Source organism: Onychostoma macrolepis, chromosome 16, assembly GCF_012432095.1.
Source record: "Onychostoma macrolepis isolate SWU-2019 chromosome 16, ASM1243209v1, whole genome shotgun sequence".
In the NCBI taxonomy this organism is placed as follows: Eukaryota; Metazoa; Chordata; class Actinopteri; order Cypriniformes; family Cyprinidae; genus Onychostoma; species Onychostoma macrolepis.
Window position 1 is genome coordinate 17,349,506 of NC_081170.1, and position 17,611 is coordinate 17,367,116.

The 17,611-nt window shown below is 37.3% G+C and overlaps 1 protein-coding gene across 1 annotated transcript; it reads right to left on the bottom strand.

The window, feature by feature from the left end:
* Positions 1–560: 560 nt before the first annotated feature.
* ywhabl (tyrosine 3-monooxygenase/tryptophan 5-monooxygenase activation protein, beta polypeptide like) lies at positions 561–15,769 on the bottom strand. Its single transcript, XM_058746959.1, has 6 exons — positions 15,618–15,769; positions 13,338–13,643; positions 7,344–7,467; positions 4,787–4,950; positions 4,543–4,638; positions 561–1,651 (listed from the first exon to the last, which is right to left on the bottom strand). Exons 2-6 carry the CDS (start codon positions 13,629–13,631, stop codon positions 1,592–1,594), a joined length of 738 nt encoding a protein of 245 aa, XP_058602942.1. The 5' UTR covers positions 13,632–13,643; positions 15,618–15,769; the 3' UTR covers positions 561–1,591.
* Positions 15,770–17,611: the final 1,842 nt, after the last annotated feature.

Here is a 17,611-nt window from a genome sequence, read left to right on the forward strand (position 1 = left end):
ATCTTGGGACTTTTGCACACAGCTATATACTGTATATATATATATATATATATATATATATATATATATATATATATATATATAGTAGTCAACATTTGAAGTGGATCAAAAAAAGTTGATCAAAGTCGTCTTAAGACAAGAATGCATTTTGGTTTTAGGACAACTTCAATGAAAGGTTTTGATCCACTTCAAATGTTGACTATTGCATATAAACTATCTTTCAAAAGTTTGGGGTCAGTGCAACTTGTTTCTTTAATGCCTTTATTTGATAAAAATACAGTAATATTGTAATGTATTCTTGTGTTCACTAGAAATAAAACATTTGTAACAAATATCTTCCATCTCACTTTTGATCAATTATTGAATGTTATAAAACTTATTTTATTAATTTGTGCTGAATATTTTAGGTTAAATTATGATTTTAGGATGCCAAGAATGAATTCTTCTGAATGCATTTACATCTGATTTACATGATTTCACGTATCCTAATATGGTCAGACACATCACATTTGAACTAAAATAAGTAATAACAATAAAAAAAACACCACATAGTAAAATCATTGTGTTAAATTATTTTTTAATCCACTTACATGAAATTACATATTTTCCCTCCAAATAACATTTATGCTTGGGTGTTCTGTATGAAAATTCCAGAGACATGACACAAAGCTAGCCAGCCCGACAGTACTCCCTTTCCACCCCATATTAACTACTTCATAGCCACATGCAAATTAGGCAAGTATCAAAAGAAATGAATGGAAAAAGGACAAAAATAAAAAAACAAAAACAAACCATTTAGTGGATAACTAAATCACACTAGTATTTCCTACTGCTCTGCCTGTACAGTCATACAGTAACAGTATCAAGCAATATGTGCTCTTTGTTCTTAGGGTCCTCTATACCTCGTAATTAACAGGGAATAAGTAAATGCCATTTACAGGGCACCAAATGCCTGGAATAAGAAATTTGAAAGTGACAATAAATGGAATGTAACTTCTTTTTTGCCCATCATTTTGCAGGACGTGTGAGCGAGCAGTTCACTGTATGACGTGTGACGCTGCCGTTGCTTCTTTCCTAGCTAAAGACTAGCACTGCTATCCTCACCTCTACTCGAAGACAAGGGCTGTTTATAATGCAGACGCTTAAATTGCAGGTGTACATAATGACCATGACAAATGACTCCTCAACAGAGATTTACATACAGTATACGAATAACAAAAGGGTTTAACTTGCAACTTTGCATGAGCTGAGAACTTGCCTCACCCGCATGTCTTCCACGCTAATGCGACAACCTAGAGCTCCCCACGGAGAAAACAAGGTTAACAGCAGACAAACCTCATCCCCTTCCGGTCCCTCTACCCGGGCCGCATCCCAACGCCCACCCGCCCCCTATTTAACCCCTCCCACCCATCTCCCGTTACACAAATCCTTAGAAAAAAACCCCACAATGACAGGGAAGGAAGAAAGCAAGGAAGGCGCAAGAGTAAAAGAACTAAAAGAGACAGAAGTTGACGATGAGGTGGTCTCAGTGTTGATGGTGAGCTGGAATGATGGCAGGTGAATAACAGGGGAAGGACGGACAGAGCAAGACTCAGTTTTCCCGGCCCTCCTCGGTGTCCTCGCCGTCACCCTGGTTATCTGAAGTCCACAGCTGTGAAACGGAGGATAGGACACTAGTTAGTCATTGGTTAGAACACCTTAACACCTGCTCCTAGTTAGCCATTAACTGAGCAGGTTACCTCAAAAATTAATCAATAAAAAATTGTCAAATCAATAAAAAAATTGAATAAGTGATTTAAACTGATAATAAATCAGACTGCAACTTAAATGAAATAAAGCAAATAAACCATTTAAAGTACTGGCTTAAAGAAATCCTGTTCTCAGCTTTAAAATTAATAAATTGTCATTAGTGTAAACATGCATAATATGTCTAAGAGTAAAAATGTGTTATAAAATGGTTTTGTACTGCTCCTTAAAACAAAATATTGATTTATGATTTAATGTTTTTTTTTTTTTTAGAGACAAAACGATAAACAGTTCAAAGACATTTACATTATTGTGGCAGTAAAACATTAAATAAAGTAACAAATACGTATAATTTATTAAATTTTTTATTCAACTGACCTGTCCTGGTTTAAATTAAAGTGTCTTTCAATTGTTTTTTGAGGTAACTTGTACACATCTCTCTATATAAACATATGTGTGTGTGTGTGTATACAGTAGTCAATATTTGAATTATTTCAAGTTGTCCTAAGGCAAGAACGTATTGTGGTTTTAGATTTTAGGACAACTTTGATGAAAGGATTTGATCCAGTTCAAATGTTTACTACTAATTTATATATATATATATATATATATATATATATATATATATATATATATATATATATATATATATATATATATATAAATAAATAAATAAAGTAAATCTTATAAATAACTATATAATATGCGTCACATAAAAACCCACAGAAATGACACATATTTACACACACACACACACACACACACATATATATATATATATATATACAGTGGGTACGGAAAGTATTTAGACCCCCTTAAATTTTTCACTCTTTGTTATATTGTAGCCATTTGCTAAAATCATTTAAGTTAATTTTTTTCCCTCAATGTACACACAGCACCCCATATTGACAGAAAAACACAGAATTGTTGACATTTTTGCAGATTTATTAAAAAGAAAACTGAAATATCACATGGTCCTAAGTATTCAGACCCTTTGCTGTGACACTCATATATTTAACTTAGGTGCTGTCCATTTCTTCTGATCATCCTTGAGATGGTTCTTCACCTTCATTTGAGTCCAGCTGTGTTTGATTATACTGATTGGACTTGATTAGGAAAGCCACACACCTGTCTATATAAGACCTTACAGCTCACAGTGCATGTCAGAGCAAATGAGAATCATGAGGTCAAAGGAACTGCCTGAAGAGCTCAGAGACAGAATTGTGGCAAGGCACAGATCTGGCCAAGGTTACAAAAAAATTTCTGCTGCACTTAAGGTTCCTAAGAGCACAGTGGCCTCCATAATCCTTAAATGGAAGACGTTTGGGACGACCAGAACCCTTCCTGAGCTATCGGGGAGAAGAGCCTCGTGAGAGAGGTAAAGAAGAACCCAAAGATCACTGTGGCTGAGCTCCAGAGATGCAGTCGGGAGATGGGAGAAAGTTGTAGAAAGTCAACCATCACTGCAGCCCTCCACCAGTCGGGGCTTTATGGCAGAGTGGCCCGACGGAAGCCTCTCCTCAGTGCAAGACACATGAAAGCCCGCATGGAGTTTGCTAAAAACACCTGAATAAGATTCTCTGGTCTGATGAGACCAAGATAGAACTTTTGGCCTTAATTCTAAGCGGTATGTGTGGAGAAAACCAGGCACTGCTCATCACCTGTCCAATACAGTCCCAACAGTGAAGCATGGTGGTGGCAGCATCATGCTGTGGGGTGTTTTTCAGCTGCAGGGACAGGACGACTGGTTGCAATCGAGGGAAAGATGAATGCGGCCAAGTACAGGGATATCCTGGACGAAAACTTTCTCCAGAGTGCTCAGGACCTCAGACTGGGCCAAGGTTTACCTTCCAACAAGACAATGACCCTAAGCACACAGCTAAAATAACGAAGGAGTGGCTTCACAACAACTCCGTGAATGTTCTTGAATGGCCCAGCCAGAGCCCTGACTTAAACCCAATTGAGCATCTCTGGAGAGACCTAAAATGGCTGTCCACCAACGCTACCATCCAACCTGACAGAACTGGAGAGGATCTGCAAGGAGGAATGGCAGAGGATCCCCAAATCCAGGTGTGAAAAACTTGTTGCATCTTTCCCAAAAAGACTCATGGCTGTATTAGATCAAAAGGGTGCTTCTAATAAATACTGAGCAAAGGGTCTGAATACTTAGGACCATGTGATATTTCAGTTTTTCTTTTTTAATAAATCTGCAAAAATGTCAACAATTCTGTGTTTTTCTGTCAATATGGGGTGCTGTGTGTACATTGAGTAAAAAAAATGAACTTAAATGATTTTAGAAAATGGCTGCAATATAACAGAGTGAAAAATTTAAGGGGATCTGAATACTTTCCATACCCACTGTGTATATGTATGTATGTATGTATGTATGTATATATATATATATACACACACACACACACACACAGTAAGAGAGACACAGAGAAGTAATTTTTTGAGAATAGTGAAATCTATATTCTATTTGTCTATTTACTATAGTTATAACATTATACATTAGCTATAACAATATCGTTGGAATCAGAATGATTTATTCCAGCTGATGAATGATAAAAACATTGACAACCAATAAGAATTCACCTGACTTTATAGAACTCGAGGATTTAAAATGGCAGATTATGTAACTCTAGCACGTCTACAATAAACAGAATGTTATCCTCAGCTGGTGTGGATAATAGTTATTGTTCTTTGTGTGGGCCTTAAATCTATCAGTGACCTAAAACGCATTTTGTAACTGGACTGAATTGTCTTAATTTAACCTGCTACTAAAGAGAAACTCACTGTCAAATTGTCCCGCAGTAGCTGCATGATCAATGTGCTGTCTTTGTATGATTCTTCATTCAGTGAATCAAGCTCTGCAATGGCCTCATCAAAAGCCTAGGAGAAAAAGATCAACCAAGAACAAGATGAGTGATACGTTATGGGCATATGATGATAATATTTTGAATTGAAAATATAAAATTGTGGGTAACACTCTTAATATTGTTTATTAGCCTGTGTGCGTGTGGGTGTGTGCTAACCTTACCGTTTTGGCAAGCTTACAGGCCTGGTCGGGCGCGTTGAGAATCTCGTAATAAAATACGGAGAAATTGAGCGCAAGGCCCAGACGAATGGGGTGTGTGGGCTGCATCTCTGCCTTACTGATTTCAAAGGCATCCTTGTAGGCCTCCTGTGAATTGGCAATGATAGCTGGAGATACAAAGAGAAAATTGTGTGAATGTAATTGCATATTTTCAAGATTTGATGATAATTAAACAACATTTGTATAATAAGCTTAAATAATAAATTGCGTAACCGTTTATATTATGTCTAAAATGTTACTGAACCATGAACTAAAATTTCAATTTAAACTTCGTACTGAATTATTTTATAAAAGCAGTATCACACGCACATCCGTGCTAATGTGCTGAATATTTAAACTTGAGTACAACTTGAATGATTTCTTTTCATTCAACTTTGAATGAAATAAATTGTAAAGTTAAATGAGGAATAAGCAACAAAAAGAGAAAAAGAGTCTTTTCAGCTGACATGAATGAACACTTCTTTCTGTAAACCAGTGAAATGACTTTTTTCACTAGGGGGCGGTAAAGCACAAACTTTCCAGTTAGGACAGTTTAGTTAGAAAGAGTTAGAAAACTTAGCACTAGGCACTTTTAATATTACACTTAAGAAAAATAAAGAAGAAAAGATTCTGTCAGAATTGAGCTATTCTGATCAACCAACTATATTTACTATACATCACCTATTTAAATCAAATTTTTATTTTGCCATTTTAATAGCACTGCCATCCTGACAACTGCAATCACCCATTGTAAAATATTTTTCAACTTATAAATAAATTTAAATCCATTTCCTCTGTAGCAGGCGTCACCCATGACTTGACAGACGTGAAGAGCCACAACTGTTTCTTCAAGAGCAGCCATTTCTGTTTTGATTGTACTCTGCTGCTAGTAGACACAAATAAACCTCAAGATTTTCAGAATTTGTTGCTAACAACTTAGCACTAGGTAAAAGATTTCACACTGTTAGAATGATGTAGGGCCTTTCAGTCAACACCATTTGTACCAAGAGTACAGTGAGAACTAAGGATCTGATAGCGTCGGTGAGAGACAACCGAATCGATATAAAAATGGAATTATTTTCCATTTCCTAATTAACAAGACGGAACAGGAATCTGACAAGCTGTGAAGCAGCTCTGGAGCTCCACCCACACACAGGCTCTCATTCATTCAGTAAGGTGGGTGGACTCACATGTCTGCACCTGTTCCAATGAAGGAAGGAAATCAGACTGCTAACCGTTTCCCCTGTAGACCTAAAGACCCTCCTTTTATTATTTTTTCTCTCTCTCTTTCCCATAACTGAATCCTAAAGCCCCGCCCTGAGAGCCTGTCAACCTCCTGGCACAGGAAGGCTGCCGCAAGATTCTTCCTGTTATGCATACTGCAGCCCAGTTCCTTTCTGACTCTACCAAGACAGACAATGGAGAGCAAACCATTTCAAGGTTTATATAGTATCTGCTTTAAATAGAATCAGCCTGTGAACAGTGTCTGGTAATTACCTAAAACTACAACTGAAATGTTTGAGGTTGGCAAGTTTTTTTTGTTTTTTTTACTTTTGAAAGTCTTATGCTTACCAAGGATGCATTTATCTGATCAAAATTACGTAATTGTTATATTGTGAAATACTGCTACAATTTAAATAACTAATATCTCAAATTATTTAATATAATTTAAATGGAATTTAATCCTGTGATGAATTCTTCAGTTTCTCATGAAGCTTCAGAAAGCATTCTGATATGCTGATTTGCAGCTCAAAAACGATTGCTCTTATTATTTATCATCTCATAATAATGATAATGGAAATCGTGAAACATTTTTTCCTGGATTTTTGGAAGAATAAAAAGTTTAAAAGAAGAGCATTTATTTATTGTAACAAGATTTTCTGGTCACTTTTGATCAAATTAATGCATATTTGCTGAATGAAGTTATTCATTACGTTCCCAAAAAAAAGCCAAAGTTTATGAATGGGCCACAACTGCTCATCCCCCAGAACAGATCCTCTTTAGAGATTTCCACCCCCTTACTTCCTCTCAAGCTTGGCTTCGTGTCAACACTTTGAGGAAACGTTACATTTTTAGCAGAAGTTAGTACGTTCATAGGCAGGTGGTGGAGGCTAGTCACTACCGCAGCTTTGAGAACCATGCAGCATTGTTCAAATGCCTACATCATTAACTAGCTAATGCGATCTGACATTGTTAACTGGATTTAATGATATAAGGAGCTCCAGGGGGTGCTAGACATTTCTCTCAATCTTTCTAGTACATTTAAATTGACTAAATTCATCTCAGAACTTTTAACATTTAATTGAACATAAAGAATATATTTTGCTGTTTACACAATGTCAATAAAGTCCAAAACAAACAATACTGGACCACAATAGCCTTCAATTTAAGGACCAAAAAAAAAAAAAAAAAGGGAGAAAAGAATAGTCATACAGGTTTGGATTAAACAACCTAAGGGCGAGTACATTTTCGGATGAACTTTCCCTTTAATATTAAAGGTAGACTTAAGAGAATGGCTTACAGCTTTTCTCCTCTCCCACAGCCACCTCTGCTAAGTAGCGATAGTAATCGCCTTTCATTTTCAGATAGAAGACTTTACTTTCAGCCGGAGTCGCCTTTGGGATGAGGTACTTGTCCAGAAGAACCTGTGAGACACAGACAAAAGAGAAAATCCATATTAGCGGTTTGTCAAACGGTTTCAGTGTGGTAGTAGGAAAGGGGGAAGTAGTCCAGAGTAGAAGAAGAGTCAACAGTAGTAAAGAGATGAACAGATAAGATAGAGCTCTGTAAAACTCGTTTGACGACATGTTGTTACAAAAAGAGGCCCAGGTGAAAGCATGAAACCTCTCGAGCAAAATGTGTCCGTCACCGGGATGTCATTTACAGTAAACACCCTTCAAGACCCTTCACTTAGTCCCAACAATGTGGTTTCTAGAATTTCAGCATTCTGGGTGTTTTTAGACAACAACCTTGGATTGCCTTTAGGTCTGACAGAGGCCCGATGGCTTGTGGCAGGACTGTAGTTTCACAGATGCTTCTGAGACTTTCTGTTACAGGGAGGGAGGAAGGGGAGAATGGGAAAATTGACTATGCTGTGTGAGCTAGAGCTCGTGGAACTAGGTCATTGAGCTCGCTGGGCTTGTTCACAGCTCGACTGGCCTGATTGTAGCCACCCTGAACAGAACCACAGGCTCGTCGTTGCAACACAAGCATCCTTAAATTCTCCAATGACGCCCTAACAAACCACCTTAATGATGGAGGAAGTCTTACTGGAGCAATTTGTTTTTGTCAAGGTCACTCTAATAAATATGGAGAATATGCTCTCGTCTCATAGGTCTGTGACCTTGATTACATTAAGGATCAAAATCACAAGACTTTATAGGTGCAAAAGATGCAGGGATTTCCATAATCAGAGGAATCATTTAGGCATTCCAATTCAAATTAGTCATTTAACCTTGTTAAGTCACATGTCACTGATGAACCAATGACCTACTTGTGCTTTCAATGGTGGGGAGCAATGCATGGCATCAGAACACAATTCCATAATGTAGCTCTAAGCTAACAGATACACAGTTATGGGTTTGCATAACCATCTACTTCTCCATCATTTTTATCAAGTCGAGACATGTGGATGGGAGACCACAGCAGCTTGTGTCAGGTGAGCGGTTTTATCTTTTCATTTGACGTGTAGATAGTGATGATAAAGTGTGATTTGTCAACTGCAACTCATCCCCTTCCATATTAAATAACACAATATAAAGCTATGTTCACATTACCGAAATTCCAGTGAAATTTTGTGAAAAAAGTCCACCGTCTATTATCATTAGTGTAGTGATGTATAAACTATGAAACTCAGGTCAAACAGAAGTCGCTTTCAAATCAAGCAGTTTTCTGAATCTGTGTGACCGTTGTGAAATCTGTGTGGGGAAATTTTTCATCTTCATGCAAAATTCCCATTCGCTTGCTATTGAAATGATTGAAGTTTGCCTAATTAAAAAAAACACTGAGCTATTATAGTAAACGTGACCACACCATTACTATGTCAGACACAAGCAAATAATTTCTTAATATACTACATAAAGAAACGCAACAGGACAACAGTTTCTGAAAGGTGATGGAAAAGGGAATTAAAGGGCAATAAACATTCATAATTTAAACATTACAGCTCTCATAAGATTTGCCCATCCAACAGTAACCTCTCTGAAATGGTTAAGATGTATTCTGGAACTGCGTCACAACACAAAGCGACAAGAGACACTACATTTTTTGTGTCACTTCATTTCTATTGAACCAATAGAAATGAATATTAAACTTCGTGAATATTAAACATGGAAAAAAAAAAAGAAAAGAAAAAAAGAACTGAATGTGTACATATTAGGGATGTAAGGATATCAAAGTCTCACAATATGATAATATTGCGATATGATATTTGTAAATTTCAATAAAAAAGACAAATAAATTGGCAAAAGAATGAACATTTTTTACATTTTAAATTTTTTACTTTAAATACAAGTTAAATTTTTCTATCTAATGCACTTTGAGAGTTCAAAATTAAGCACTCCAACCCATGTTCCTAAGAAAATTGAAGTCAGAAAAAAGTCAGTGAATTGACTTGAACCTGCACTTTAAAGGGGTCTCAATTCTCTTTTTAGTTGTGATATATTGTCTCAGTCTAAAATTACATTCACACTGGTGTTTTAGAAGCCAAACAAATTAGAATATAATAATTTTATATAACAAATTCTTAATTTGACAGAAATGATGCTGGACAAAAACTGACTGAAGTAAATAGGCATGTTTTTTGCATTATGAGTGTGAAAACAGAGATACAGTCATGGCCAAACATATCGGCACCCTTGGTAAATATGATAAAAATTAATCTACATTGTTAATCCTTTTGGTCTTTTATTTAAAAAAATTCACAAAAATCTAACCTTTCATTGGATAATAAGAATTTAAAATTGGGGGAAATATCATTATGAAATAAACATTGGCCACAATTAACGGCACCCTTTTATTCAATACTTTCTGAAACCTCCATTTGTCAGTTTAACAGCTCTAAATTTTCTCCTATAATGCCTGATGAGGTTAGAAAACACCTGACAAGAGATCAGAGACCATTCCTTCATCCAGAATCACTCCAGACCCTTTAGATTCCCAGCTCCATGTTGGTGCTTCTTCTCTTCAGTTCACCCCACTCATTTTCTGTAGGGTTCAGGTCAGAGGACTGGAATGGCCAGCAGAAGCTTGGTTTTGTGCTCAGTGACCCATTTTTGTGTTTGGATTATTTTACAGTTGGAAAATTCAAACATGGCCCATTATAAGATTTCTAAGAGAGTCAGTCACTTACTATCTGTTGGTATTTGATAGAATCCATGATGCCATGTGTCTAAACAAGATGTCCAGGACCTCCAGCAGAAATATAGGCCCACAACATCAAAAATACAGCAGTATATTTCATTGTACACATGGGGTACTTTTTATCCCTGTGTTCACCAAACCCATCCTGAGTGTTTGCTGCTAAAAAGCTCATTTTTTAGTTTCATCTGACCATAGAAGCCAGTCCCATTTGAAGTTACAGTCGTGTCTGATAACTGAATACACTGGAGTTTGTTTTTGGATGAGCTGGGAGAAGTTTTCTTGAAACCCTCCCAGACAACATGTGGTGATGTAAGTGCTGTTTGATAATTTCTTTTTAAGGTTTTCTGACCCCGAGACTAAACTATTTTCTGCAATTCTCCAGCTGTGGTCCTTGGAGAGTCTTTAGCCACTCAAACTCTCCTTCTCACTGTGCATTAGGACAATATAGACACACATCCTCTTCCAGGCAGTTTCCTAACATTTTATGTTGATTGGAAATTCTTAATTATTGCCCTGATGGTGGAAATGGGAATTTTCACTGCTCTAGCTCTTTTCTTAAAGCCACTTCACTAATTTGTGAAGCTCAATCATCTTTTTCTGCACATCAGAAATATATTCCTTGGTTTTTCTCATTGTGATGGATGATTAAGGGAATTTGGGCTTTGTTTTCCCTCCTATTTATATTTCTGTGAAACAGGAAGCCATGGCTGGATAATTTCATGTTCATAATCACCCTGGAGTGCTCAAAATTGTGAATATGAATGGGAATATACTTCAGAGATATTTTACTCATAAGAATTTCTAGGGGTACCAATAATTGTGTCCAACCTGTATTAGAGAAAAACATTTCATAATGATATTTCCTCCCATTTTAAATTTTTATTATCCAATGAAAGGTTCGATTTTTGTGAATTTTTTAAATAAAAGATCAAAAGGATTAATAATGCAGATTAATTTTCACAGCCTTCTTCGATCATATTTACCAAGGGTGCCGATATTTTTGGCCATGACTGTACATGTTCATGTACTTTTCTAATTGGCTGTGATTTTGTTGCAATGCACAGCATTTTTGCTTTCTGCATAGAGAAGAAAACACTTGCCACTGAAATCTTGTCCTATCATGTCTGGGTAGGACGCAGTCTATGGGTTTTAAGTACTAAATGAACATTAAGTTAAAGAATGTGTAGAAATTCACATGACATCATAGTCTCGTTTCATTCTCCTAAATGCAAAAGCAGTGAAAGTAAAAAGCCCCTTTGGCTGTAATGTGGAGAGCTACAGGTCAGTGGCCCAAAAAACAGGAGCTCAGCTGCTGTCATTATGGGATTAGAGGTGACTCAACCTGTGCGGTAACACAGCCCTGTGGCCTTCAGCTACTTTCATGCTATGTGCACACAAAGTCAATTTATCCCTTCCCTTCAAACACATCAGGCAGCCTGGCCAAAATACTTATTCTACTTTGGTTTGAGCTCATCGTCACCAGGACCTGATGAAGAAGAAAGATAAGAAAACAAATACTGTCCTAACGAAAAGTTGTGCTCAACTACAAGCGACGTTGTTGAGTGTTGTACTATGCCCATGTTTGGTCCACAGCCATATTGTGGAGTTCAGCCATCCTCATGCTCTCTGGAGGACTCTTCACTTCCCACACCTCATTACATAGCCTCTTCTCTCCCACCCAAGCAGCTGCTAAAAGCTAATTAGCAGCATCTCTCACTTACTCAGACATTGGCCGAAGCCTCAGAGTGAGTATGTTTCTCAGGGGACTTCACTTATGGCTTACTGAGTTGAAGTGGACTTAAAAATGATGTCTTCTGCAATGTTCAAGGACTTGGTGATATGTTACTAGCACAACTCAAGCGTTTTGTCACTGGTTGAAAAAACAGGTGAGTTAATAATAAAACAACAGCAACAAGCAAACAGATGAGTTACTTTTATTTTACTAACCCATTTTTTTTTTTTTACATTGTTTTATCTCTTTAGTTTATACTAAGCTGTTTTTTGACAATAGTTTTTTAGAGATGAATTTAGCCATACTAATAAAAAAAAAAAAAAAAAAAAATATATATATATATACACACATACATACATACATTTATTTATTTATTTATGTGTGTATATAGGCAAAATTAACTTTTTTTTACTTATTACTATTTTTACTATTACTAATTTTTGAATACACGAAACCAATATAAGTTTCCTTATTGTGAAAATTTGAAATAAATTTCAAATAAAATAAAAAAACACCACAACATTAAACATAAAAAACCCCCATTAAAACCATTAACAAAATATTATTAAAAATGTAACAACTCTCATAATAAGTCTTATATCCGAAACATTTACAAACAACTTTTCTGTTCTGCTACCATTACTAAAAATGTGCAAGCTATTTAAAGTTAACTAACTGAAAAATAAATAACTAACCAATGTTTTAGCAAATTTACTAAGTCTCTCTCTTACACTCAAAAATCCACTGCATTACAGAAGTGGATTACCAACGATTCACAATGACTTTAAATTTATAGACACATTTCACCCTAAATTGAAATACCACAGCTTTTTGTGAACCCACTTTCTGTGTATGACCTCCAATTCAAAGTATACTGGTTTACAGGCATTAGACCAGCTGAAGCCTGTATCAAGCGAAATGCTCTAGCTTTTTTGGATCTCTAATTCTTCCCAAATAACACAAGGATACTTTTTAGATAACGGCATGGTGTTTTTAAGCAACACCTTATATACACCTTATATACATTCTGCACAACATAAGGCAAGTGTTTAGGAACTGCATTACATAAAGTCTATGCAATGTGAATTCCATGCTCTACAGAATCTATATAAAAACTGTCATTTCTGCAGGCTGAAACAGAAGTTAAATAGACCCTGACCCATTAAATCTGTCATCAGGGCTACAATAACTGTCCCAAGGTAAGGACACCTGTGCATGCGTTGGAACAAATGAGATCAGGCCTGGACTAATAGGCTTGGCTGAAAGAGGGCCTTGCTCATGATGAGTAATTAACGCAAGCAGGATTATCAACCTACGTTATCCACCAATACTTGGAATAAAGAAACAGGGACAAGAGCAAATGTGCGTATCCCTGGGTCAGAATAAAAACGACTGGGATGATCTCAGTTGTAAGATCCTTACCAGTACGTCATTGCAGATCTCCTTCAACTCCTTCTCGATCTTTTCCCGATATTCCTTGACCATTTGCTGCTTCTTATCGCTTCCCTCCGTCTTCTGCTCGATGCTTGAGACCACTCTCCAGGAGGAGCGGCGGGCACCCACCACGTTCTTGTAAGCCACCGAGAGCAGGTTGCGTTCCTCGTTAGACAGTTCAATGTCACCCTCAGTGACAGACTTCATAGCGGCTGCCATATCATCATAGCGCTCTGCCTGCTCGGCCAGCTTTGCTTTTTGCACTAGCTCGCTCTTGTCCATGGCTGCTCAGTGCTGGGGAAAAAGAGTTACAGAGTTCAGTCAGACACCGAATCTGGTTCATTTAATGTGTAACAGGCTACTTACAAGCCTACCCTGAAAGTTTAGTTTTAGACAAAACAATTTTAAAATGAACTTTAAAAGCTTTGCACAAACATACACACATACATACATACATACATATATATATATATACACACACACGTGTCATAATATTTATATATCTGTCTTTTTTTATTTTTATTATTGAATATATGCAAGAAAACTGGACAATCATCCTTGCGGAAGTGCTGAAAAATTCCATTGCAGTGAATCAATTTTGCTTGCATATCACAGGATGTCCTGCTGTGCTACTCTTCTGACCATGCACATTACATAAATAAAATATACATAACATTGTTTTCGTCATTATTCAACAGAAAATCTACAACAAACGGTCAAATCGGTTCTATGCGCACCATTACTTCCATCTAAATTATGGAAAGCCTTTAGTGTAATATCAAAAAGTGAAAGTAAACGAGAAACGGAAGGAACCAAAAAGTACTTTGCAAACATCAAAAGATCTGATCAAAAATTCTAGCGGCCAATCTTGCACCCAGCACAAAAAAAAAAAAAAAAAGTTATACCATGCGTATTCGCCCTCCAGGGTAGCATTACAGTGCGAAGAAATATGCGGATGTGCTGTTCTCGACAACCACGCCCAGTTCCCATAGCTACCCATTCACGCGCTTTACATATTATGCCTTAAAGGGGTAGTTCACTCTCAAAAAATGAACATTCTGTCATCTTGAACTCACCCTCATGCCGTTCCAAACCCGCATGACTTTCTTTCTTCCGTGAAACACCAATAGAGATATTTGGCAGATTGACAGCCTCAGACACCATTCATTTCCATTGTATGGAAAAAACATACTTAATGTTCGTCAAAGGCGACTGAAGCTGTCAGTCCGTCAAATTCTGATGAACGCGTTCCACGAAATACAGTAACGCGGTTTTTGAAACATAATGGTAGGTAAATAAAAACCATTTTGGTTGAACTATCCCTTTCGAAGTTGGCATGCGCTAAAATATCCGTCGCTGTCTCACTAGGTGACTTGCTGACTACACAAAGCTTAACCAGCAACATCAGACTACAGCCGTGGGACTTGTTCCATTGTGAATTGCATACAAACAACAGCGCTGCTCCGCACTACATCAAATGTGCCAAGCTAAAATGTCATGGTGACATTTTACCGCTGCTTTCAGGTTAAAAGCAAGTTAGCTTGATGGCTAAGCCATATGATGAAAGCAGGTCTGCCCTGCCCATCTCCATGGCTGACTGACCTCACAGCAAAGAAAACCGCTGCTATCTGTAATGTCAAGACACCACCAATGCGTTTTTAATGATTTGCACAAGTTCTATGTATCGATAAGACTGACAAAGCAAATGGAGGCGATGTTTGTCAGGCGGCTCTCTCGATTACAAGACATGCTGAAAGCTTGTCTGATAATATCAACCGAATTACGTTACCAGAAACCATCGAAGATAGATAGAGAGTCGTTAAATGTGTTACCACAACAGAAGAAAGTAGACAGAATTAGCAGTGGCAGAATTGAGGACGGAGACACGAGAAAAGCTTCGGCTCGTTTCAGCACCAAAAATACACTGAAACACTATTTTACACAAGGACGCACGCACACACACAAAACTGCAATTGATGACCAGAGTATCATCTACACCCTAAAACGTTTCATTTTAGCCGCAATCTTTAACTGAAAGCTCGACCACATCAGATAACATACCAAGAGGAAGAAACAAAAAGGGGCGGCCTAGATCTGCCAAGCAAAGGCTTATTGTTCATTTTCAGCACGTTAGCATCACTAGCTAATCAGTCCTGTGCCTTGCATCGTCCATCGCCGTTTGAGTTTCATTTCTCATCGCAAATGATAAAACAGCAAAAACAGGACCGATACTCATGGTATGTATCCCAATCTAGCGGATTCTCTTACCTGAGTGTCTGGGAATAACGACGGTCCTGTCGGAGCTAAGCTAACCGCGGCTCACAGCTGATTCTCACGGCGGTCGGGCTAATCCACGGGGTTTCCCTCCAATCAGACCAGCCCCAGGAGCCGAGACAAGGCTGGGCCACGTGACGTCAAAGGTAACCAAGGCGACGGCTGACTTCACGTTGTCTGTGATTGCACGAGAGCCAGTTCGTGATTCAGTGGTGCACCATTTTCCCTTCCACTTTTCCTTCCATGTCCTCAGCCCGTCTGTTTCCATAAATTATACCACCAAGGTCTATCCGTTTAGGTTATGTTTTATCATTATAATATGACGTTTAACTCCGAAAAGAACGCAAAGTGTATTATTAACTGCGTAGTATCGCGATGAGTCAATTTGTTCCATGTTAACAAGTGCACACATGAATAAGATGGTTGGAAAGCTGATGAATAACAATATTTATATTTAGAAAATTGCTTAATGAGGGCCCTCACATAATTCAGTGCTTCAAATTGTGTTATTGAAACGAATAAAGAAAATCCTCCACAAAATATTTTTAAGTTGGTTACATTTCTTGAATTGAACTATGTCTAAATATTTCTATTTTCAACTAGGCAGTTGTAATGAATTCTTTTTTTTTTCTTCTGAAAATCATGCAATGGCGATTGTGAAGAGACCACCACGAGCAAAATTAGAACACAGGCCATACTGAGCTTGCTTGGTAGAAGAGGAGCTATTTCTGCACTACTCCAGTTTGTTTCCATGGGGAATGAGTCTATTTTCTACATTGTCACATGTCCTCCCATCAGATATGAATTCAGTAACCTATTTCGGGGCGAAACTCTGTATTATTGGTGCAAGTTAAGTCCATAGTGAGACCGAAGCATTTGTGCAACCAGTGTGTGTGCTAACAAATGCAACAGCAGTTTCATTTGAATGTGAACAGTGATTACCAAGTTTGCTGTGTAACTAGTACGGCAGGTTTTTCAGTTTTCTTAAAGCCACACCCCAGTACAGCACTCAGAGCCTGACAGTTCAAAGTAACGTGAGAGAATCACACGCCTAGGTAAGCTGTGGTTTCATCCGACACTATTGTGTGGTTATGTTAGTGAACTAAAAAGAGAAAACTATGCAGAGAACAATGTTAGTGAATCAGACAAAATTCCAGCCGTTGTCTTTGCAAAGGGTGTAGATGCCTTTTCCAGAAATGCTTCTGTAGCTTGCTATTGTCAAACACATAGTTTACTTAAAAGTATTTCACCTTATGCTTATGATATAATATCTTGATGACAGGAATACAAAGGCTTCTGATGCTGATTTGCATATAAGTGTTCATAGCTGGCAAGCATTTGTCTTCTCTTTTGCTGTGGTTAGAGTCAGTCAGCCTAGATTTGATATTTCTAAAGGAATTAGGCAGGGGTGCCCTGTTATCTCCATACCTCTTTTTGTTAGTAAGTCAGCTTCTTTCCTCATATTATCAAGCCCATCGCTGTTGTTGATATGAGAGATAAAAATGACACAATTAGCCGATGACACTACTCTCTTTAGTCAAAATGAGAATCAGATATCTGTGGCAATTGATTTAATTGGTGAATTTTCAAGAACATCTGGGGTATACTTAAATTTGGCTAAATGTGAGCTTATGGCCATAAGGGAATGTCTCGAAACTAGCTATAATTCCCTTAAAGAATGAGGTTCAGTCTCTTGGAATATTGATAACCAAAGACCAGAAAAGAAGGTGCTTGCTAAATTTGAGTCCTATTATTGAAAGAAATTAAATAAAAAGAAGTTAAATCATTGTCTTCTGAGAGACCTTTCTTTAAGGGGTAGAGTTTTAATTACAAAGGCAGGGGGTATTTCTACTTATTTATGCAGCAATGAATAAGTTGTAAAATCAATTTACAACTTGATAAAAAGCTATGTAAAGAAATTGACAAAATATTCATTGACTTCATTTTGAAAAATAAAATACATTACATAAAGAAAACAGTTATTATGA